Source organism: Alligator mississippiensis, chromosome 8, assembly GCF_030867095.1.
Source record: "Alligator mississippiensis isolate rAllMis1 chromosome 8, rAllMis1, whole genome shotgun sequence".
NCBI lineage: Eukaryota > Metazoa > Chordata > Crocodylia > Alligatoridae > Alligator > Alligator mississippiensis.
In genome coordinates, this window is record NC_081831.1 from 26888825 (window position 1) to 26911943 (window position 23119).

General features: G+C 50.6%; 1 protein-coding gene across 1 annotated transcript; it reads left to right on the forward strand.

Moving 5' to 3' along the window:
• Window positions 1-9196: 9196 nt before the first annotated feature.
• Window positions 9197-22020, forward strand: LOC102567047 (zinc finger protein 239). Its single transcript, XM_059732509.1, has 7 exons — window positions 9197-9272; window positions 9597-9746; window positions 10154-10221; window positions 11312-11438; window positions 14752-14868; window positions 15624-15713; window positions 20100-22020. The coding sequence occupies exons 4-7, from the start codon at window positions 11405-11407 to the stop codon at window positions 20984-20986; spliced, it is 1128 nt and encodes a 375-aa protein (XP_059588492.1). The 5' UTR covers window positions 9197-9272; window positions 9597-9746; window positions 10154-10221; window positions 11312-11404; the 3' UTR covers window positions 20987-22020.
• The last annotated feature ends 1099 nt before the right edge of the window (window positions 22021-23119 follow it).

The window sequence follows — 23119 nt, forward strand, 5'->3', positions numbered from 1 at the left end:
TCAACACTGACAAATGCAAGGTGCTGCACCTGGGGAGGAGGAACCAGCAGCAGACCTACAGGCTGGGGAACTCCCTTCTTGTCAGTGCAGAGGGAGAAAAGGATCTTGGTGTCATTATTGATGCCAAAATGAACGTAGGCCGCCAATGTAGGGATGAGGTCAGGAAGGCCAACCACACCTTGTCATGCATCCACAGATGCATCTCAAGCAGGTCCAAGGAGGTGATCCTCCCCCTGTATGCGGCACTGGTCAGGCCGCAGTTGGAGTACTGCGTTCAGTTCTGGGCGCCGCACTTCAGGAGGGATGTGGACAACATAGAAAGGGTCCAGAGGAGGGCCACTTGCATGATCAGGGGGCAGTAGGGCAGGCTCTATGAAGAGAGGCTACAGTATCTGAACCTGCTGAGCCTCCACAAGAGAAGGCTGAGGGGGATCTAGTAGCCGTTTACAAACTAGTCAGAGGGGACCAGCCGGCACTGGGGGAGTCCCTGTTCCCCTGAGCACTATCAGGAGTGACTAGAAATAACGGTCACAAGCTGGCAGAGAGTAGGTTCAGGCCAGACATCAGGAGGTGCTACTTCACTGTCAGGGTGGCTAGGATCTGGAACCAACTTCCAAGAGAAGTAGTGCTGGCTCCTACCCTGGGAGTCTTTAAGAGGAGGCTGGATGAACACCTCGCCAGGGTTGTTTGACCCCAGTACTCTTTCCTGACATGGCAGGGGGTCGGACTTGATGATCTGCTCAGGTCCCTTCCGACCCTACCGACTATGAAACTATGAAATTATAAAAGCATGTCTGACTAGTTAAATCAACATGTTTAGTTGTTGATTCGTACTAGTCAGAACAGGCACTGGTAATAAAGAGCCCTTGGAAATAATCACTCATTTTCACCAGAGTTGGCATTAAGTCCACTTCTTTTCATCACAGCAATCACTTTCATCACCAAAGCGCTTAGATTCCCCATACAGTGAATTATGATGTTCTGAGGCAACCTTCCAAAACTGGAAGATATTTTAAAAGAAGGGCAAGAAAACTTGATAGACTGGCAGAGTGCACTTACGAGCACACATCTTAATGCAGTCAAGACATAATTCATGGTCTGTGACGATGGAGATGTTAGAAAGGCACATGGACTGAAACTTACAGAAAATACTTTTTCAAAGTACATGGTGTAACAGGGAGCTAGGGGCCCCTGTTATTTTGAGAAAAAGACTGTAGAGGAAAGGGCTCCCGGGCTGAAGAGGGGTTAGAGGAGGAGGGAAGGCAGCAAGACAGCAAGTGTAGCCTAGGTGCAGTAAGCTGCCCATCAAGCTGAGAGGGCACACCTATGGCTGGTCAAGCGAGCACCTGATGGGAAGAGGAGGAGCTCAGGGGATATAAGCCTGGGTTCTTGAGGCAGAGAGGCAGTACAGCCCTGAGCTCTGCATTAGGGAGAACTGCTACCAGTGCAGGCGGGCAAGGGTGGAAGTTGCAGGCCAGAGCAGATACCCCAGGGGCTCAGAGAGGGCCAATGAGTGGGGAAGAGGCTTCTGCAGCAGCCTGGTGACCCAGGAGGAGCTCTGAGTGTTTTATTTAAAGCATTTGGCTTGCAGTATTTGTTCCAGTTTTGCCAGAGGACTGAGTAGTGGCTGGAGGGGAGGATAGGAGGCTACACAGAGGTATTTTGGAGGTGTCCCAGGTTGAGTCCTATCCAGGTAAGCTAAGAGGGCCAGAGCCTGCACCTGATGGTGAGACAGGGGTGGGCTAAGACCCAGAGTGCCAAGTCTTCACCCGAAAGGAAGACAAGGGCAAGCTAAAGCCAAGAGGGCCAAGGGTCAAACCTGAGTGAGATGGGCCAGTGGCCAGACCAGGCTGAGACTTCAAAGCTGGGTCAGAGGAAGTAGACCTAGGCTAGCGATCTACAGCAAGAGTAACTAGTGGGCTAAAGCCAAGGGGGCTGAAGCCTGCACAAACTGGTGCATGGATCTACGGTAGCATCTTGGGGGGCCTTTAAGAGAAGGCTGGATAGGCATCTGGCTGGGGTTATCTGACCCCAGCACCCTTTCCTGCCTAGGCAGGGGGTTAGAATCGATGATATGTTGAGGTCCCTTCTGACCCTAGCATCTATGAATCTGTGAGGCATGGCCATAGCTGAAGGGGTGGATGGAAACCATGAATAGTCCATAAGGCAACTCGTGCCCTGAGGCACTGATAGGGCCTAGAAGGCCACAACAGTGTCCAAGTGGCAAGGTGGAGCTGGACAGGGCTTACTCTGAGACCCTGAGGTAACCTCCCTTCCATACTGAGAATAAGTATATCGAGCCATGGCAGGTGAGGAAGAAGACGGGGTACCCCAAGGAGTTGGAGTGGGGGCAGGAGTTGAGGGACCACCAGGAGGCATCATGGCCACTCTTGGAGACCAGGACCTACTACATTTGGGTTCTATCCTATGTTGAAATGTCCCTAGAAGTTGAGTTGAGGAAATAGAAGAGCCATGTGTTGAAGCAGCAGATGCTGATCAGACCCCCCCAAACATTTTGGCTGGTTAATCAAAGAGAAGGAAGTGGATTAGACACAACTGCAACATGAAGGTGAGGACTGTTAAATGTCTGGACAAGATACAATAGGAAAGAGAAGGAGGAAGTTAAAATGATTTGAGCATGAATATTTAAGAGAAGTGGGTTGCTGATGGTGTGGAAATGCTTAGAAGGGCAGAGAAATTGTTGAATATGGAAGCACCAGGAGTTTGACAAAGACCCAAAAGAGAGGCTTTGGATCAAATAAAGGAGGATCACAGAATCATAGAAAACTGGGGTCATCTAAATATGAAAATAGAAAGTAGAATAGAGACCTCAATGACAGAGTAGTGGGGAGAAAATAGATTTAAACCAGGAGCCCAAACTTTATGTGAAGACTAGAGAAGAACAAGGAGATAAAGGGGACATTTCTGAGCTTACCCAGCTCTGGGGAGAAGCAAGAAACAGAACTTTACCCAGGGAAACAAGGGCTTGGTAATTACTCAGCATCTGGTCCTGATAAAGCACTTTGTCTCCATCTCCCAGCAGCTCCCACTCCTTCTGAGAGTGCCAGAAGGAGCGCCACGTCCTCAAAGGCCTCCTGGAGCTGCAGTCACAAGCAGTACACACTCAGTCCTTTCGGCTCCAGGCTCATCCAGCCCCCATAGCCCTGACTCTTACTCTGCACTACAAAAAATTGCCAGCCTACTTACAGTGGACATGGATGTGAAATATCCCATCACTCAGCTGACAGAGATGCTCCAGCAAATCCCCTGGTGTGGACACAGCATAGGGTATATCTATATTATGAGGTACTGCCATCATAATTAAACTGACCATGGGAATTTGTCCTTCTCCACCAGGCACCTCCCCAGGGTACACTGGAGCCTGCATAACTCTGAGCCTTACACTGCACTATAAAGATCTGCCAGGCTGGCTTCTCTTCATACGTATGTGAATCTTTTCCCCTCTCAGCTGCCAAAGGTGCTCCAACAAAGCATTTGGTATGCATACAGCTCTGCCGACAGAGGACTGGTCTGGCCCACTTCAGTCCGTGTCATCCAGGGAGCTGGGGCTGCTGTTTCCTCTGCTAGCCTAGGCTGTGTCTGTATTAGGAGGTGCTGTCTTCATCACAGCACCAGCAGATACTGTACTGCAGGTGGCCTGAGCCTCAGGGGCAGGGGTGGGGGGGCGCTGTTTTTCTGGTAGTAACTCTAGGGATGGTAGACCTCAGAACTTATTTACACAATCGCAGGGGATCCTGAGGTCCTGCTGTAGCCAGTGTCAGGAGTCTCCCTGTGCTTCTCACGGGTTCAGAGGTAGGGAGCTCTAAAGGCCCCACAATCCCAGGAGACTTATGGCCCCTACAAAACACACAAGGATCTTGCTAATGAGATCCTACCTGAGCTGGCACCGGTGCATCCATTCCTGCTGTGTCCCACCGAGGAATGGAAATGAAGGGCAAGGGAAACAAAATGGAGGAAAAGGGATCCCACTGCCCTGGGCTGGGCTGGTGCAGGCTGGACTCAGTCGCACATCAACCTGGAAAGAGGGGAATCTGGCATCCCAGCTGCATGCACACAACCTGCAATGTGACAGCTCCTGGAATCACAAAGCATCCTGGTTCCTTGGGCACAAGCAACACCTGCAACCTTAAGTGGTAACCTCTAGAAACTATCAGCTCTGGGGCTGTGTCCATTATTCCAGTCAGACACTGGTGTAAAACTAGGATTTATTTCAATTCCTTGTGGGTTATTTGCACATAGGCTTTTCCTTTAGCAGGCAGGCAGCTGCTTCCTCCTAGCAAATGGCCTGCTTATGTCATGAGGCTGGCATAGTACTGGCCAGCAGATAGGGACCCAGCTGAGCTAAGCTGCAGACTATCCATATTCCCTAGTGCTAACTTGGTTAAGGGCATCTAGCTCCCTGGTATTGTCTGGTGTCGCAGGGTACCTAGTGGGGCTCCATAGATTTCATAGATTTCATAGACATTAGGGCTGGAAGGGACCTCAGAAGATCATCGAGTCCAGCCCCCTGTCCAAAGGGCAGGAAGTCAGCTGGGGTCACAGGATCCCAGCAAGATAAGCATCCAATTTGCTCTTGAAGGTGTTCAGTGTAGGTGCTTGAACCACGTCCGGTGGCAGGCTGTTCCAGACCTTGGGGGCTCGGACAGTAAAGAAATTCTTCATGTCCAGCCTGAAACAGTCTTGTAGTAGTTTATGACCTTTCGACCTAGTCATCATCCCTTGGGGCGCTCTGGTGAACAAACGTTCCCCCAGATACTGGTGGTCACCCCTGATAAACTTATAGGTGGCCATCAGATCACCCCTGAGCCTGCGCTTTTCCAGGCTAAAGCATTCTGTTTGAGCATCCTGAAAACAACTTAAGCATCACTTCTAGAGTGGGAAAGCCCTAGCTCCATGGGTGCTGAGCCCAATCTCTCCAGTTCCAGCTGCAGCCCCTCTCTGTAGAGATGGGCCCAGCCCTGCTCCCTCCAGAGCTTACCTCTTGTAGAGGAACATTAGCTCTTTACCAGGATACAGGGCATCTGGAGTCATATACAGGCAAACAGCTCTTCACCCCAAAAGCTGATGGGATCAGTGCCCTACAGTGGGGAAGAGTCCCCATGCAGTCTCTTCCCTAGGGTCTCAGCTGTACCCTGTCTGGGCTTTCTCTCCCCTTTGGAGAGTCCCTGACAAGGCTGTCTCCAGCCCATCCCTCCCACGGGCAGTGCTGTGCTTACTCCTAATCAAATCCCTGCTCCTAAGGCAGCCCTGGTGCTCACTGAGCTGGAGAGGCCCAGCTGCTCTCCACTGTCCAGACTTACCCCCATCCTGCATGGCACTGCCTGGCTCTCTTAAGAAGATAAGAACTGCTGTTGACCAGATCAGACCCTAAGTCCATTTTCCCCAGTCTCGTGTGTCACATGGCCCCAGAAAGCAAATACTGGAAGGGAGAATTAATTGGGTCTGACCACGGTTTTTTCCCTGTTCCTCTCTCACTTGCAGCCTCCAGCACTGGAGGTCTAGGGAGTTCTGATTCAGAGGCCATGCCCCTCACTCCCTAGAATTGAATCCTGCCTGGATTCTCCTCTGCATGCCACAGACCTGAGTTTGTGACTGAGACCAAGATGAATTCTCCACAACAATGTGATCCTGACGCTATGTTATCCCCACTTCCCTCAGAACCTCCCCCCAAGCTCCACTTTCTGCATGAGTCCCCATATCCCCCAAGACACACCAACAAACTCCCTTCATTGCTTCCTGCCTGCTCAGGTTGTGAGGGCAGTACGAGCTGTAATGATGCTCCAGCCTCCTCCCTGCATATGCTCAAGATCTAAACACAGGAAACCACTTACCTCGCTCCCCACTCCAGCTGGGATGGCTGTGGGGGAGGGATCAATGAGGTAGCAAGGGGTGGTTTGGGGTTCTGGGTGCAGATGGACTGTTATGTGCTCTGAGGATGGGGGATACAGAGGCTGTGAAGAAACGTGGGGGTGCTGCACTACAGGAAAAGCTGTACTGAAAGTGTTTGGGCATCTGGGAGCAAGGGCCATGGAAGGCTATGGATAGCATGTGAAATACTCATAGTAGAGCATACTCCTAGATCATCCCTGACTAATGCGTGTCCAACCTCTTTTTCAACACCTCCAGGGATGGAGAGTCCACAACTTCCATAGGCGTCTAATCCATTACTTTCATGCTCTAAGTGAAGAAGTTTTTTTCCGATATCCAACTTAAACTTACTTTGCTGCAACATCAAGCCATTGGTCTGCATCATCCTCTCTTCAGCAAGAGAGAAAAGGTGCTTTCCCTCTTCTTCATGGCAGCCCTTCAAGTATTTGCAGACTGCTATCATGTCCCCACTTAAATCCATTTTCTGAAAGCTGAACATGCCCAGCTCCTTCAGCTTCTCTTTGTATGATTTGCCTTTCAAGCCCTTTAGCTCTCTAACTTCCCCATGTCCTTTCTAAAATGTGGAGCCCAGAACTGCACACAATACTCCTAACCAGCATGCAGTAGAGAGGCACTATCACCTCCCATGTCTTGCACCTAATGATTCTATTGATGCATCCCAAAACTGCATTCATCTTTTGTGTGGCTGCATCACACTGCAGACTCATATTGAGTCCACAATCTGCCAAGACACCCAGATTCTTTTCCGTAGTGCTGCTCTCCAGCCCGGTGTCACCCATTTTGTGCTTGAGTTTCTGATTGTTCCATCTGAGATGAAGCACCTTGCGTTCACCAGGAAGGAGCTGCCCCTAATTTGGTCTGAGCTGCAGTTGAAGAGGCGCTTGCCTCCCTCTGCAGCATGGGGCATGGGTCCTTGCTCCCCACAGGGCTTCTGCCCATCCTCTTCTCCCTGCAGTCTGTGCCTAGGGTGGGGACCAGGGGACACAGCACCTACCTGGGCACTCCAGCTTTCACTCCATCGTAATGGCAGGGAAAGATCTTAGGCCTGTTGGCATCACAGTTTAGACCCACACAGCCAATCACATCAGCAGGAAAGAGAATACTCCAGGAATACTACAGCTCCCAGCATGCCCTACAGATGACATGGCTGATGAGGGAGGGGAGGAGGGGAAGGGAGATGCTGCTGGTACCCCCACAGGGATGCAGCTCTCAAGGCTGGTGCTTCCTCACCCCAACCAAAGGCAGCTGGTATGGTCCCAGTACAGGGGAATGGGGGGGTAAATACAGATGTTGGGCAGGTAAAGTGCGTGACTGGGAACATACAGAGTTCAATATCCCTGCTGTCACTGAGCAGCATTAAAACAATGATTTTCAATCAGGCCTTGAGATTCTCTCAGGGGTGTTTGGGGATGTCATACAATGTCAGCACCATTAAGGGGTGCATGATTCACAAGATCACAGTTAAAACATTCTCAAGACACATCCAGAGATTTCAAATAGGAATCCACAAAGTTAAAATATCCTGACCTGGTATGGTGTTTCTGAGGTGGTCACAGCCAAAAAAAAGCTTTATTATTTTTCTGCCATTAGAAAATGTGGTACAGAGTCTTGAGAAGTGGGGCTAGAAGGCACCACCCCAGGACAGGTTACATCTAGTCCAACCCCTGCCTGAGGCAGGATCCAAGGCATCCCCGCCACTCTAGACAAATCCTTGTCCAATCTGTTATTAAAACTACACAGGCAACTCTGCCACACAGCCACAGAACACAGTGCTCTAACCTGCCATAAGTAAAGCAGGAGGACCCAGGTATCATCCTGAGTTCAATGTGGGGCAGAAAAGGCTGGTGTGCTGTTGCCTTGCGGACTTGGAAGGGGGCATTCAATGTGTGAGACCCTATAGCTCAGGGCTGAGAGCACTGGCCTTATAAGCCAGGGGTTCACAGAATCATAACAAAGTAGGGCTGGAAGGGACCTCCAGAGGTCAATTAGTCCAACACCTTGCCTGAGGTAGGATCAGCCCCATCCAAACCATCATATACAAATCTGTTGTCCAACCTCTTAGCAAAACTACACAGTCAACCCTGATACAGTATCAGATATCACACGCGATCCTGTCACAGGGAAAGCAGGGAGATCATGGCAGCCAACATCCGGCTTCTGTACAAGGTTGTTATTATACACTCAAGAGATCCCAGGTTGAAGCCATGCCCCTGCTACAGAAGGCAACCTCCACCCCCCCCCCCCCAGTCTGGACCAATTTGGCCAGGGGGCAAAATTCCTTCCTGACCCCATGCAGTGTCAGTCTGACCCTGAGCGGAGGGGCAAGATCCTCTCGCTTTGGTCCCAGCAGAAGCATTGTCACAGCCCAACGTCCCCAGCTTGGGCTGCAGACAATTCTGGGGGATGCTTAAAAACCCCTTGACAGATATAGCAGAAACAGGTGGGCAGGGCAACCAGAAAAACCCAGAAGCCTGGGAAATTCCCACAGTAGAACATAGGCATCACTACGCCTCAATCATCCCTGACCAGTACCTGTCCAACCTCTTCAACACGTCCTTAAAACACTGACTTACTGTGGTGTGGCTGACTTGTTTGCAGCTGAAAATAACTGCTTTGCTATTTTTGTTGTTAGAAAAATGAAAGGAAACTAAGAACTGGCTTTCTCTGAGGGTTGCCTCTAGTCTTAAAACATTGAGAACCACTGGGTTAACATCCCCTAAAGTGAAAGGACAAAGACTTAAAAAAACCCAAGCACCCAGAAACTTTACGAGTTGCCAGTACTTCAAATTCCACCTCCGTAGAAGTTGAACTGGGCAGGGCATGATGTAGAGCAGGCATCCCTGAGCAGCCATGTGAGAGGCAGGGATTTCATAGGGTGAGCTCTTGTACTGGACTATCTATGTAGCTGGGCTAGCTAGACAAGCTATCCGTCTATACTGTGTCCTGTGGCCCTTCTTAGAACCTGCGTGCTACGCGCCTAAGTCCACATGGAGACGGGACATGGTGGCATGGGCCAGAGGCAGTTGCATAAACTTGCAGCACCTGAAACCAATTATACATATGACACTGATACTGGGAACATCTGCAGCCTCTAGTGTTTTCAGTATTGTGTATCTATACGTATATATGTGTATATATGTGCATGTATGCATGTGTATATATGGGTGTACGCGCGCATATAGGTTCATGTATGTTTGCATGCATGTATATATACATCTGTATATGTATGTATGCATGTATGTGTATATTTATGTGCGTATCCCGCGTGCGGAAGTGACGTCTGCGGTGGGCGGAGCGCGGGGCGGCCCGGGGAGCAACACCGGAGGGTCGTCTCGAGAGCGCCGTTCGACTCGCCAGCCCAGGTGGACCCTAGCCTAGCCTAGCCCGGCCCGGCGCGCGGGCAGCAGCGGGAGGCCCCGGGGTCCCCGCGGAGCGGCTGGGAGGAAAGGCTCGTTGTCGGGGCGGCCCCGGGGCGGCACTGCCGGGAGAGCGGGTTCCCGGGGCGGGCGCTGCGCCGGGGGCTCTGGAAGGCAGTGCGGGTGGCGCCCCCATGCAGCTGGTGCCGGGAGAGCTGCCATTCTCCCCAAGTGCCCCCGCCAAGGGCTGCCCGCCCTCCCCCCCCAGCACGGCTACGTCTGCGAACTTCGCTGTTTCTCCTCGAACTTCGCTGTTTCTCCTCGTTCCAGGTTCATCTTTTCCGCTGAGTCCAGCCTGCATCCGCCCAGCCTGGCCACGGGGGTTCTGCACTTCTCCTTGCTGCTCTACTCCTTCCCCTGCCCTTCACTTCTCCTCCTCTGCCCCAGGTCGCAGATATGGCTGCAGCAGCCATGACTCAGGTAGGACCTCTATGGGAAGACCTGGTAGCTCATGTGAGGGCAGAAATACACTGGGGCCTTCAAAGCTGCAGGCCCCAGACCCAGAGGGGGAGCAAAGGGAGAGTCCTGACTCTTCTCCGCCAGGCCCTGGCATTCCCTGTGGAGGTGTCTGGCAGAGAAGTATCAGTTCCCAGGGTCCCAGGCTGGGGATTTTCCCTGAGTCTCTCTGCCAGGAAAACAGCTTTCCCTGGGGAGACTCGGGCACTTGTACTACAGGATCTCTGCTGGTGCAGTGAGGAAGGCAGCACCTAGAGGTGCACCGATACATCGGTCTAATGTTGGATCGGCACTGATATAAAGAAAATTTACTGTATCGGAAATCGACTTTACGTGGCCGATTAATTTGGCTGATAAATGCCCGTTTGCAGGCAGCCGCAGTGCAGCACACAGGCAGGGAGAAGCAGAGCCCGGCAGTGTAGAGAGCTGCCTCCAGCTGGTAAGTCCATTGTGGTGGCCATGGAGGGGGGAGCAAAGGGGTGGGGGGCAGACCAATGCTCCCCGCAGTGAGGGAGGACTGGGGCTGAGGTGGGCGCTGGCCAGGCAGGGTGGGTGCAGGATGGAGCTATGGGGAGGGGGCAGCAGCTCCCACTGCTGTGTGCTGTTGGTCCAGAAGTGCCACCAGTGCCCACTTTGAGCGCAGTGGGGCTTCCAGCCCACAGCTGTAGCCCACCTGCCCCATGTAGATCTGGGGGCCCCTGCCCTTCCAGATGAGTGGTGGGAGCAGCAGTAGGAGCCGCCAGACATGCAGACGAACCGCTTCTGGACCAGTGGCGAGAGCCGCTACTCCCCTTCCCACAGCTCCATCCTGCACCTATCCCACCCCACCCCACCCCACCCCGGCTGAGCAGCTCCTACTCCACCCCAGTCCTCCCTCACCGCAGGGAGTGTTGATTTTCCCCCCCACCCGCTACACCCGTTCACTCCCCTTTCTGGTCCACCACAAGAGACGCAGCTGTATCGGAAATTGGATTGGTATTGGCCGATATGCCTCCTTAAAAATTGGTTATTGGTATCAGCCCCCAAAATCTCTATTCGTGCACCCCTAGCAATACCCCCTAACCTAGACACAGCCTATGCCAACAGAAGGAGTAGCTGCATTAGCTCCTGGGTGACATGGGCTGAAATAGACAAAATGCACCTGTGTCAGCACAGCTGTGTCTACACCTAGTGCTTTGTTGGAGCATCTGGGTCAACTCAAGGGTCAGAAGTTCCACATCTCTGCCTGGGAAAGCCAAACTAGCAAATGCTTGCAGTGCAGTTCAGAGGTGTAGGTGTCCTGGGGAGGTCACTGTTAGTGAATCATTACTGTTGGTTTAGTTATGGTCGCGCTGTCCCCTAGTATAGTCATACCCTGTGCTGTGTTCTCACCAGAGATTTTGCTGGAGAATGTGTCATCCACAGGGTGGGACATCTCACATCCACGCCTAGTGCAGTTAGGTTGGCACAGCTTTATAGCGCAGTGTAAGGCTCAGGGCTGAATGAGGCTGGAGCAGAAGGGACTGTGTGTTTGCTGCTTGTGCCTGCAGCTCCGGGAGGCATTTGAAGATGTGGCGCTGTACTTCACCCGCAAGGAGTGGGAGCTGTTGGGAGATGGAGACAAGGCACTTTACCGGGACCAGATGCTGAGGAATTACCAAGCCCTTGTTTCCCTGGGTAAAATTCAGTTTCTTTCTTCTTGCTGGATGAGCTCAGAAATGTACCTTTCCTTTCCTGGTTCTTCTATAGTCCTCATGAGGGTTTGGCTTATGATTTAAATCTGCTGTCTCCCCACTGCTGTCACTGATCAGGCCTGTGTTTCATTTTGTATTTTCATATCCTCCTTTATTTGATCCACGCCCCTTCTTTTAGGTTTTCCTCTTGGTGTAACCTCCTGGTGCTTCCATGTTCAGCAGTTATTTTGCAGGCTGATCTCCCTCTGCCTTCCCAGTCTGTCCATGATATCTCTAACCACTTTTCACAGATATTCACCAAGTGCTTTTACTAGGGGAATTGGTCTTACACCTTTATTCTCTTTCTGACAGTATCTTGCCCAAACATTTAGCTATCCTAGCCTGCTTGTTTCAGTGGGGTCTAACCCACTTTTTTTTCTTTTTGGTTACCTAACTGACATAAATCTATGGGGATCTCTATCAGCATCTGATGCTTCAATACATGGCTTTTCTATTTCCTTAACTTATCCTCTAGGGACATTTCTGTTATCAGTAAAACCCAAGTACTTCTAAAAATGTCATAAGTTTCTGCCTATGTGCCTTTCCAACATCTCCATCTCCACCCACCACAGCTTATGCCTTTGTTGTATTTAATTTAAAACTCATAATCTCAAACTCTCTTTGCCACTTCAAAAAGTTTCCTTGCCTTTCTATTATCTCTCCATATTTTGAGACATTGCCTGCAAACATATGATTCACCATGCAGGGAATCTTAAGTGCTTGTGCAATGACTGCAGACACTGATAAAATACTGAGAAATTACCATACCCTTTTTTCCCTGGGTAAAGTTCTGTTTCTTGCACACTGCTATGTGAGCTAAGAAATGTCAGCTTCCTCTCCTTCCTTTTCCATCTTCCCCTTATGAAGATTGGTTTCTCCCTCTGTCACTGATCAGGCCTGTGTTCTGTTTCATATTTTTATATCCTCCTTTATTTGGTCCACTCCCCTTCACTTGGGTCTTACTCTTGACCCAGATCCTGCTGCTTCCATGTTCAGCAATTATTTTGCATGCTGATCTCTTTCTGCCCTCCCAGCCTGTCCATGACATCTCCAACCCATTCATAGATTTGCACCAAGGGCCCTAACTTAGGGAAGTGGTTTTCCACCCTCTCTTATTGTCTCTTGTCCCAACATTTTAATTGCACTAGCTTTTACATTTCAGTGCTTTCTAATTCATTTTATTTATTTATTTTTGGTTACTACCCAGCATAAGTCCATGGAGGTCTTATTGACATCTGCATTAACACATGGCTTTTCCATTTCCTCAACTTTTCCTCCAGGAATGTTTGGATGCACAATAGAACCCAATTACTTTTAGCAAGGAGTTGCTCTAAGTTTCTTCCCATAGCTTTCTAACATCTTCATTTCCATAAAAAAATCATTTTCAGGCTAGCTATGAGGAGGCACTACTTCACAGTCAGGGCAGCTAGGATCTGGAACCAACTTCCAAGGGAAGTACCCTGGGGGTCTTCAAAAGGAGGCCGGATAGACACCTAGCCGGGGTCGTTTGACCCTAGCTTTCTTTCCTGCCCATGGCAGGGGTTTGGACTTGATGATCTGCTCAGGTCCCTTCTGACCCTACCAACTATGAAACTATAAATCATGTGTTTTATCTTAGCTACAGTTATTTTATGTCCTGTGCTTTCAAGATCACTCTCATTCTGTAAAGTTTTCTTGTCCTCCTAAAATCCCTCTGTGTTTTGGGAGGTTGCTTGCAAACATATTATGCTCTGCAAAGACATAAGAATTGTCATTGGCTGGGTCAGACTATAAGTCCAGTTTACCCAGTCTCCTGTATCTCATGGCAGCAGAGAGCAGATGCTGAAAGGAAGAGTGAACTGAGTCTGACCTGGGTTTTTTCACCACTTGCTGCCTCCAGCATTTAAGGTCAAGGAAGTTTTGATTCAGAGTCTGTGCCCCTCACTCCTGTGCTCAGTAGCTACTGATGCTCTTTTCCTCCAGGAATTTGTCCAATCCCTTTGCAAATCTGGCCAAACTCTCCGCTTCCACCACATCTGGTGGCAACAAGTTCCACACATCAGTTGCACACTGCGTGAAAAATAACTTCTTAATAATCTCTAATACTTTTCTTGCCTTTTTGACAGCTGCTGAGCTCTGAGCTGATGGTTTTAACAAACTGTCCACAATGAGTCTCAGATCTTTTCTACAACTCCATGTAGAGCCCACCATAGTGTAGATCTAGGGTGGATATTTCTTCATCACTTTACACTTATTTGCATTGAATTTCATCTGCTGTTTAGTTGTCCATTTGCTCAATTGTGCCATATTCTTCTCTTCCTCATAGTCCACCTTGTGCATTACCACTTCGAATAGGTCTCTGGGATCCTTCTCCCTTCTCTGCTTCCCAATGTCTGCCCCCACCTCTGGGGTGTGGTGGGTCCTAGGGATACTTAGGGGACCCAGGGAGCCTATCCATCGTGCATGGAGCCTTCAGCATAGAACACTGAGGTGCAGTGTGGTAGGTGAGGGGGCACATGCCATGGGAGGCTGGATATAGGGTGGGAGGGAGGGAGTGCCCTTCCCATGTCCTTTTATCATACCTGGGAGTCGAAACATTTGCATCTTCAGTTAATATATAGTTATGTTCTGTGTCTTGTGTTGTTGTTGTTTTCACCTGTATTGAGTTCAATTGTCAGCCACCAGTTGTTGATTCTTGTCGCTTCCAAGAGGTGCCACTGTTTATTCTCATCATTGAGAATAAACGTATTTCCAGTTCTCTGCCTAGAACTTCCCTAGGTTGTCTCCATCTGCAGGGGGTCTGTGCTCCATCTTTTCAATCTGGCATCTTCTTTGTACATCACAGATTGCTGCACCTCCTCTCACCTTCCACATTACTAATGGGAGTTTTATATCTTTCTGAGCAGTTGATGCTTTGTATTTCATGTGACTGTCCTTCTGCTGACCTAGGTAACAAGGGTCAGTCATAGAGTCATAAGGAAGTTGAGCTGGAATGGACCTTCAAAGGTCACCTAGTCCAGCCCCCTGCCTGAGGCAGGATCAGCCCTATCCAGACCATCCCATGCAAACTACAATCTAAACTCTACATAAGGCTACCATCATGACCTGCTGAAGGTTTCTCATTCCAGTGCTTCTCATTGATACTAAACTTTTACCTTGCCTTTTCCATGAGGCCCCATTAAAATGTTGGAATGCATTAGATCCATTCTCAGAATCCAAATGGGGATTACATGGAATATAACCAGACATAACCATCCTTTATGTATTTCCCCGCACAGGGTGTCGAGGTCCTGCACCAGACTTGATTGGCCGCATCCAGCGGGGGGAGGTGGAGCTCTGGGTCTGTGTTGATGAGCACCCTAGGAGACATGCATGGTTTGAGGGCCTGTCCCCAGGTGAGTTGTGGCAGTTGCCCCTGCTCCTCTTTTCTGCACCTTTTGAGTCCTGGTAATTCCACTGCTGTGTGCCAGAGGGACAGGGGAACCTTGCAATCCTGCTCTGAGCCCCACCCCCACAAGGTAATGACCTGAAACAACTTTATTCTGATCTGTGTTGTCCAGCCAGGTGTTTACCACTCCCTACAATTCAGTGATGTGGGAACAACTATTCCCTTCTTCTATCAGGATTCTTGGGGCATTAATCCTACATTGACCCCTTCAGTGATCTCTTATTCCTCGTTTTCCCCCAACAGACCCCTCTCTGGAGAGTGAGCCCAAGTCACGTTGGCAGGAGTCACTGTCATAGAGATGACCTGCCCACAGGCTAAATCAGGGCTGGGCAAAATATGACCCGCGGGCTGGATGCAACCTGCCAGGCCATTCTATCTGGCCTGTAGGGCCCCTAAAAAATTTAGAAAGTTAATAGTTACCCGCCCGTGGCTGGCTGTCATACGGCCCTCGATACCTTGCCAAAACTCAGTAAGCAGCCCTCCACCCGAAATAATTGGCTCTTGCGTGCGGGTGGGGTTCTCAGACTCTCAGACCAAGAATTCTCAGTTTCTCAGACTCTCATGCTGTTAGGGATGCAAACTCATGGTTGGCACCAGAATCTCCCTCCTGCTGCTCCTCTGGGGCCCTGAGTGTCAAAAGGCTGGGGCCCTGAGATCTAGACTCCACATTCAGGTTATCCTCAGGGCCTTTTCTCGATGCAGATTGTTCTGATATGGGGGACACCAGGGACTCAGTGGCAGAGGAAAGCTGTGTGGAATCATTCCCTGGACCAGGCCTTTGCCTGCAAGCAGGTAGGAAGCAGAGCTCAGCTCTCTTATGACAGGAGAGCCTGGGTGCACAGTCCCACCAGGGGAAATGCCTTGCTGGACCTGGTTCTGGCTGCAGGCGACAGTCTGGTAAAGGGACCATGGGTTCTCGACTACCTGGGTGATAGCGATCATCGCCTACTGGAATTCACTATCCAGCATAGGGTGTCAAAGGCCTGCAGCAAGGCAGCAGCCCTTGACTTCAGGAGGGCCAATTTCAATGAGTTAAGGAGATTAGTCAGGAAGGCACTGATATCCTGGAGGGTAGGAGGGTTGGGAGTCCAAGACGAGTGGTCGTTCCGTAAGGAGACGATCCTCCAAGCCCAAAGGGTGACAGTCCCAATGCGAATCAAAGGGGGCAAGAGTGTTCAAAAGCCCCCATAGCTCACCAAAGACATTCAGGAACATCTGAAAGCTAAAAAGGAGGTGTACACCTGGTGGAAGGGAGGGGCTATCACCAAGGAGGATTACACCTCTGTTGCTCGAGACTGTAGGGGGGCTGTTAGGAAGGCTAAGGCAGAGATAGAGCTAGGACTAGCGACCAGGATCAAAGATAACAAGAAGTCCTTTTTTAAATACATAGGGGGTAAAAAGAAGGCACCGGATAACGTGGGGCCCCAGCACGACATGCTTGGCAATCTGGTGGTTTCATCAGATGATACAGCTGACCTCTTTAACAAATTCTTTGCCTCCATTTTTCTGAGCAAAGACCGGGACATTTCCCCCACTGGGATTCCAGATGGACTCAGGGGAGGCACTGCCAGGCCTATGGTCAGGGGCGACCTAGTTAGGAAATTTCTGGTGGGGCTGGACATGTTTAAATCAGCAGGTCCAGATGATCTCCAACCCAGGGTGCTGAGGGAATTGGCAGAAGTCATTGCAGGACCCTTGGCATGGCTTTCTGAGCACTCATGGTGCTCTGGCCAGGTGCCAGAGGACTGGAAAAGGGCAATTTTGTGGTCCCCATTTTGGAGGAAGGGAGGACCCAGGAAACGATAGGCCTGTTAGTCTTACCTCGGTCCTAGGGAAGCTGTTTGAGAAACTTATCCAGGAGCGCATCTCTGAGGGACCAGCAAAGGAGATTATGCTTAGGGGCAACCAACATGGGTTCATTATGGGCAGGTCCTGTCAGACCAACCTGGTTTTCTTTTACAACCAGGTCACAAAATCTTTGACCGCAGGTGTCATGGTGGACATAATCTTTCTGGACTTTAGGAAGGCTTTCGACACTGTCTCTCACCCCATTCTCATTAAAAAAATTAGGCGACTGTGGTGTCAATGCCTATGCAGTCAGATGGGTCACAAATTGGCTAGAAGGCCGCACCCAGAGAGAGGCGGTGGATGAGTAATTTTCGACCTGGAGGGATGTGGGCAATGGGGTCCCTCAGGGCTTGGTCCTCGGACCCTCACTGTTCAATATCTTCATCAGCGACTTGGACGAGGGGGTGAAAAGCACCTTGTTCAAATTCACGGATGACACTAAGATGTGGGCAGAGGTGGGCATGAAAGAAGGGAGGGACAGCTTACAACTAGATCTGGACAGGCTACAGGGGTGGGCGATGGGAACTGGATGGGATTCAACACTGACAAGTGCAAGGTACTGCACCTAAGGGGAGAGAACCAGCAGCACACCTACAGGCTGGGGAACTCCCTTCTCATCAGCACAGAGGCAGAAAGGGATCTTGGAGTCATTGATTCCAAGATGAACATGGGCTGCCAATGTGGGAATGCAGCCAGGAAGGCTAACCGCGCCTTGTCATGCATCCACAGATGCATCACGAGCAGGTCCAAGGAGGTGATCCTCCCCCTCTATGCGACACTGGTCAAGCCACAATTGGAGTACTGTGTCCAGTTCTGGGTGCCGCACTTCAGGAGGGATGTGGACAACATGGAGAGGGTCCAAAGGAAGGCCACTTTCATGGTCAGGGGCCAGCAGGGAAGGCTCTATGAAGAGAGACTATGGGACCAGAACCTGTTCAGCCTCCACAAGAGAAGGCTGAGAGGGGACCTGATGGCTGTCTATAAACTTACCAGGGGGGGACCAGCGGGGAATGGGAGAGAACTAGGAATAATGGCCACAAGTTGATTGAGAGTAGGTTCAATCTAGACATCAGGAGGCACTGCTTCACAGTCAGGGTGGCTAGGATCTGGAACCAACTTCCAAGGGAAGTGGTGCTTGCTCCAACACTGGGGGTCTTCAAAAGGAGGCTAGATAATCACCTTGCCGGTGTCATTTGACCCCAGTACTCTTTCCTGCCATGGCAGGTGGTCGGACTTGATGATCTGCTCAGGTCCCTTCCGACCCTACCTACTGTGAGCCAGAGATTTGATTACCAGCTTGGCTCCTCAGTTACAAATCCCCCCCTCCCAGAACGTTTCCTTGAGGGATGAGGGTGGACATAACTTGATTTTTTTTTCTAAGCTCCGCAGACCTCCACAGCAATGGTCTGTCCCAGAGAGCACTCTTTTCTGTGTGCTCCACCCCCACATCTGCTGACACACTGCTAGAGCAGTCTCATGCTTTAGATGTCTTTGAATAGCATCTGAGGATAAGTCTGGACTGCTGGAGACTGAGTGCTTGAGAATGAGAACTGTGGCCAAGCGCTAAGCAGTCTCATGGGTGAAGTTCTTGGTCTTGAATGCAATAGTGAACTTGGGTGGGTGGGGAAGTACCCACTACTGTTGTGTTATAGACAGGCCCTCAGTCTCATTCTTCCTTTAAGCAGATGCCTCTGGTCTTACACTCTGTCTTAGAGCATAGACCCATTGAAGTTCTTGCCAGCACATGCATGCTATATAAGTTTCCCCTGATGAGAGGTCTGAGGTGATGTAGTTTTCCCACTCAGTTGGGGCCTGGATTTGGGGAAGAATCACTGAGAAAATTAATCCAAAATTCACTAGAGAACTTGAGCGTGGTGCCTTAGCCTGTTCCTCCATCTCCAGCATTAGGAGCACTTGGAATTAGATGTCTTGCTCTCAAAAGAGGGTACCCAGGTGCCAAGGCATGAACCACACCACAGGGGCCTTGGGACTTTTTAAAGCTCCTAAAGCAGATGAAAATACTCCTACCATCCCCCTTTTTGCTCAGAGGTGGTACCCTCTCCATCTCCTTCCCTCATAAAGACTTTAAAAACTCCCCAGAGTCTCTCGCAGCCTGGTCTACCCTCACTGGTGGGGCAGAGTAGACTGGAAACAAGGAGTGCAGCCACCCTTGCAATGAGGGTTACTGCTTCTGCACCCCCCCCTTTGGGAAATCCTGGATCTGGCCCTAATGGCAGCCAACATCCTGCTTCTGTAAAAGGTCGTCAGTATACAGTCCAGAGATTCCCGGTAGAGGCCATGCCCCCCACTACAAGGGAAGGCAGTCCCCCCTAGTATACATCAATCTGTGGGTAGGAGGGAATAAGGAAGCTCCTGCCTGCTCCAGCTGGGCTGCAGGGAGGGTGTGTCAACCTGGACTTGTGACCCCTTTAGTTTATAAAAGAGATGCTTGAAGGGGCACAAGGACAGTTTCAAAAATACTAAATGATGAAGAGAAAGTCACAAGGGATTTATTATTGACTGTCTGTCACCAGACCAGAACAAGGACTTGCCACATGAAACTAGCAGGCAGTCATTTAAAATTAACACCAGAAAGTTCTTTTTTCCCCAGCATGTCATTAAAGTGGGGGGAGCTTGTTGCCACCAGATGTGGTGGAAACTGAGAGTTTAGTTAGATTCACCAAGGGACTGGACGCATGCTTGGAGGAAAGGGACATCAGCAGCTATGGAGCATGGGGGTGAGGGACACAACCTCTGAATCAGAACTTTCTAGACCTTAAATGCTGGAGGCTGCAAGTGATAGAGGAGCAGGGGAAAAACCCTGGTGAGACCCAATTCACTGTCCCTTTCAGCTCTGCTCTCTGCTGCTGGAAGCAGGGCAAGATGGATGTACTGTCTGACCCAGTCAGTGGCAGTTTTTATGTTCTTATGACAATGGTGGCAGCAGGCAGGAGCATTCCCCCTCTGCCTGCTCCCCCCTAGGTGTTCCCTGTCAGCCCAGGAATGGGTGGAAAGGGGGTGGAATTTGTCCCCTGGCCTCTACTGCGGCCACAGTCTTCAGTGAGTGCAGCCTAGCTGGAGCTCATCTCATGCTCAGGACAACAACTGGCAACAGCAGGCAGGAGTGGGAGAGGAGCAGTGCTTACCTTTCTGGGCACTTAGGGCTGCAGGAGCAACAGCCAAGAACAGGCCTGCCCTTGTGGAGGGAGCCAGAGGCAGGAGTCTGGGAGTGGGGAATGCAGCTACCCCTGAAACTGCAACCCTCCTTGCCAAATCCTGGATCCACCCTTGAGTACAGGGACTAATTTTGGGGTTCTCTTCTCCACCCAGCAGGTTCCATGAAGCTGAGCAGAGCCGAGTTGCAGCCTCGTGGGGAAGAACTTGCAAACCTGGGGCTGATTCCAGCCAGAAACCAGCTCCTTAGGCAATGGGGACAGAGAGCAGCTGAGCCACAGAAGAGCCCTGTGTGCCAGGAAGGATTTAAGGAGCAGAGAGACCTGAAGAGCCATGAGGGCAGCACTGTCCAGGCAGAGGCCTTGTATATCTGTGGAGAGTGTGGCAAGAGCTTTTGGGGCCAACAAGAGCTCCAGGCGCACGATGCCACTCACGTGCGGGAGCTAGCCTACCCCTGCCTTGAGTGTGGAAAGAGCTTCCGCTACAAATACTGTCTCATAGACCACCGGAGAACACACTCAGGGGAGCACCCCCACGTCTGCCAGGACTGTGGGAAGAGCTTTCCCCGCCCATCCCATCTCCAAGTTCACCGGCGCATCCACACTGGGGAAAAGCCGTATGGCTGCAAAGAGTGTGGGAAGAACTTTGCACAGAGGTCTTCTCTCACTAAGCACTGGCGTGTGCACAGCACAGAGAAACCCTATCATTGCAGTGACTGTGGGAAGAGCTTCAATGACCCATCTTACCTCCATGTCCACCAACGTCTGCACACAGGGGAGAAGCCCTACATCTGTGGACAGTGTGGGAAGAACTTCTACCACACATCCCACCTCAGAAGCCACCAGCGCCTGCACACGGGGGAGAAGCCCTATGGCTGTGGGCAGTGTGGTCACCATTTCAGGCACAGAACATCCCTCATTGAACACCAGCGCTTGCACACGGGGGAGAAGCCATACCTCTGCGTCCAGTGCGGGGTGAGCTTCCGGCATAGCTCATCTCTCACCAAGCACCAGGGGACCCATAGGCCAGACCCTCACCTTTGACAGGGATCCTTTTCTACCACTTCTTGTCTTACCCTCCCCCTTGACAGGGGGTGGGGGGGGTGGGATTTGCCTGGCCTGAAATGCCCCCGAAGCTCCATTCCCCAGGTGCTGGGTTTGCACTGTCCTTGAAGAAGGGAGCGGTCTCCTAAATGAGCTTTAGTTGGGGTTATAGCCTGCAGCTGAGACAGATGAAACAAGTGAGCTCAGAGCTGTTCTTCAGGGGGCTCAAGTTTTTCTTGTTGCTTTTAAGGGCCCCTTTCAGTGTTGCATCTTAGCACTGACTGAGGTGGGGGCAGAGTCTTTCTTTTACTACTGCATATACTTAATTCAAAGATGAGGTTTCTTCCCCCCATTTGACATGATGGAGTGGGGCTGGGGAATCCCTCATCTCTTAGAATTACATACAGCAGTGGAGGTGGGGGTGGCTGCTGTGGCTCAGGCTCCTGCCGCAGCTGATACTTGTGTCTTCTACCATCTCTGCACCCTACAGCAGTGTGAAGGATGGATTCAAGATGACCCTCCAAGAATTAGAATGTGTACATGGAAAATAGTAACAAATTTATACATTTTCCATGTATAGAATCAAATTATGGGGGGGAGGGTTGTCTTGGATTCAAGTAAATACGATATTTGCTGGGGCTCTTTGGAATATAGTGTGTGTATTTTGGGGGGGGAGTTAAGTGTGCTTTTTGCAGAGTGGGGTGACCACTGCCCCTCATTTTCAGGAGAAAAGGTACAGGCTTGAATGAAGAGGTGGTGAGAAGATGGGAATTATCCATTAGGGTTGAGGTGGGTGGTGGCGGGGGGGGGGGTATTGGGGAGATTTCTTGTCTTTGGATGCCAGTGGTGGCTCCACTGTGTGGTTGAAATTAGAAGGGGCTTGCTTATTGGGGGGGAGGGGGAAAATTGGGATTTCTCATGTTTTAGATTACTGTCTGGGGAATCTCATCTCTTGATTGTTTATTGTAAGCTACTCTGAGTCTTTTGGCCAGGGCAGTGTGTAAAACTAAGAAATAAACGGATTCATTGCTGTGGTCCCTCCTCCTAAGCGGGGATATTTTCCCATGAGTCACTGCCAGGAAAATAGCTTCCCCAGCAGAGACTCAGGCCACTTGCATTATACTTTCTCTTAGTGTAGTGATGATGGCAGCTGCTGCCGCTGTGCGCACCCCCCCCCCCCCCCCCCCTCCTTAGGCACAGCCTGTGCCAATAGAAGCAGTAGCTATGTCTACACCAGGTGCTTTGCTGAAGCACCTGGGGCATGGGAAGTTTCATATCCCTTCCTGGTCTAGTCACACTGGTAAAACCCTATGTCTTTAGCACCTGTTGCACACTACTTTGCCTTCACGATCCCCTCACAATGTCCCTGAACTTAAGCTTCTGCCCCAGCACCCTTGACCCACACTATCCAAACCTTCACAGTATCTTTCCCTCTGTCAGAGGATCCCCAGTTCCCTTCACAGTCCCTGTTCCCCATCAAAGTCCATCTCTGCTTCCTCCAGCATCCCCTCTCCACCCCTTCATCTGAAGGAGGAGACAGCATAAGGCCAGGATTGGATAAATCATATAAATCCTAGAGAAGTGGGGCTGGAAGGCACCTCTTGAGGTCACATCTAGTCCAACCCCTGGCCTGACACAGGATCAGCCCTGACCAACCATCCCAAACAAATCTGTGTCCAACCTGTTACACAGGTGACCCTGCCACACAGCCACAGAGCACAGTGCCCTAACCTGCCACAGGTAAAGCAGGGGGACCCAGGTACCATTCTGGGCTCAACGTAGGGCAGAAAAAGGTGCTGTTCTCTTACCTTGTGGACTTGGAGGTGGCATTCAATGTGTGATGCCTTATAGCTCAGGGTTGAGAAAACTGGCCTTGTAAGCCAGGGGTTCATAATATCATAAATGGGGCTGGAAGGCACCCCCAGAGGTCACATCTAGTCCAGCCCCCTACCTGAGGCAGGATCAGCCCTGTCCAAACCATTCCAGACAAATTTATGATCTAAGTCCAAATCTCTTAGTAAAACTACCATCAAAGCCTAACACAACGCAAAACATATAATACCTGCCACAGGTAAAGCAGGTGAACCACAGCAAATAAGAAGTAAAGATCCTCAGTACGTTGGAATCTCAGTT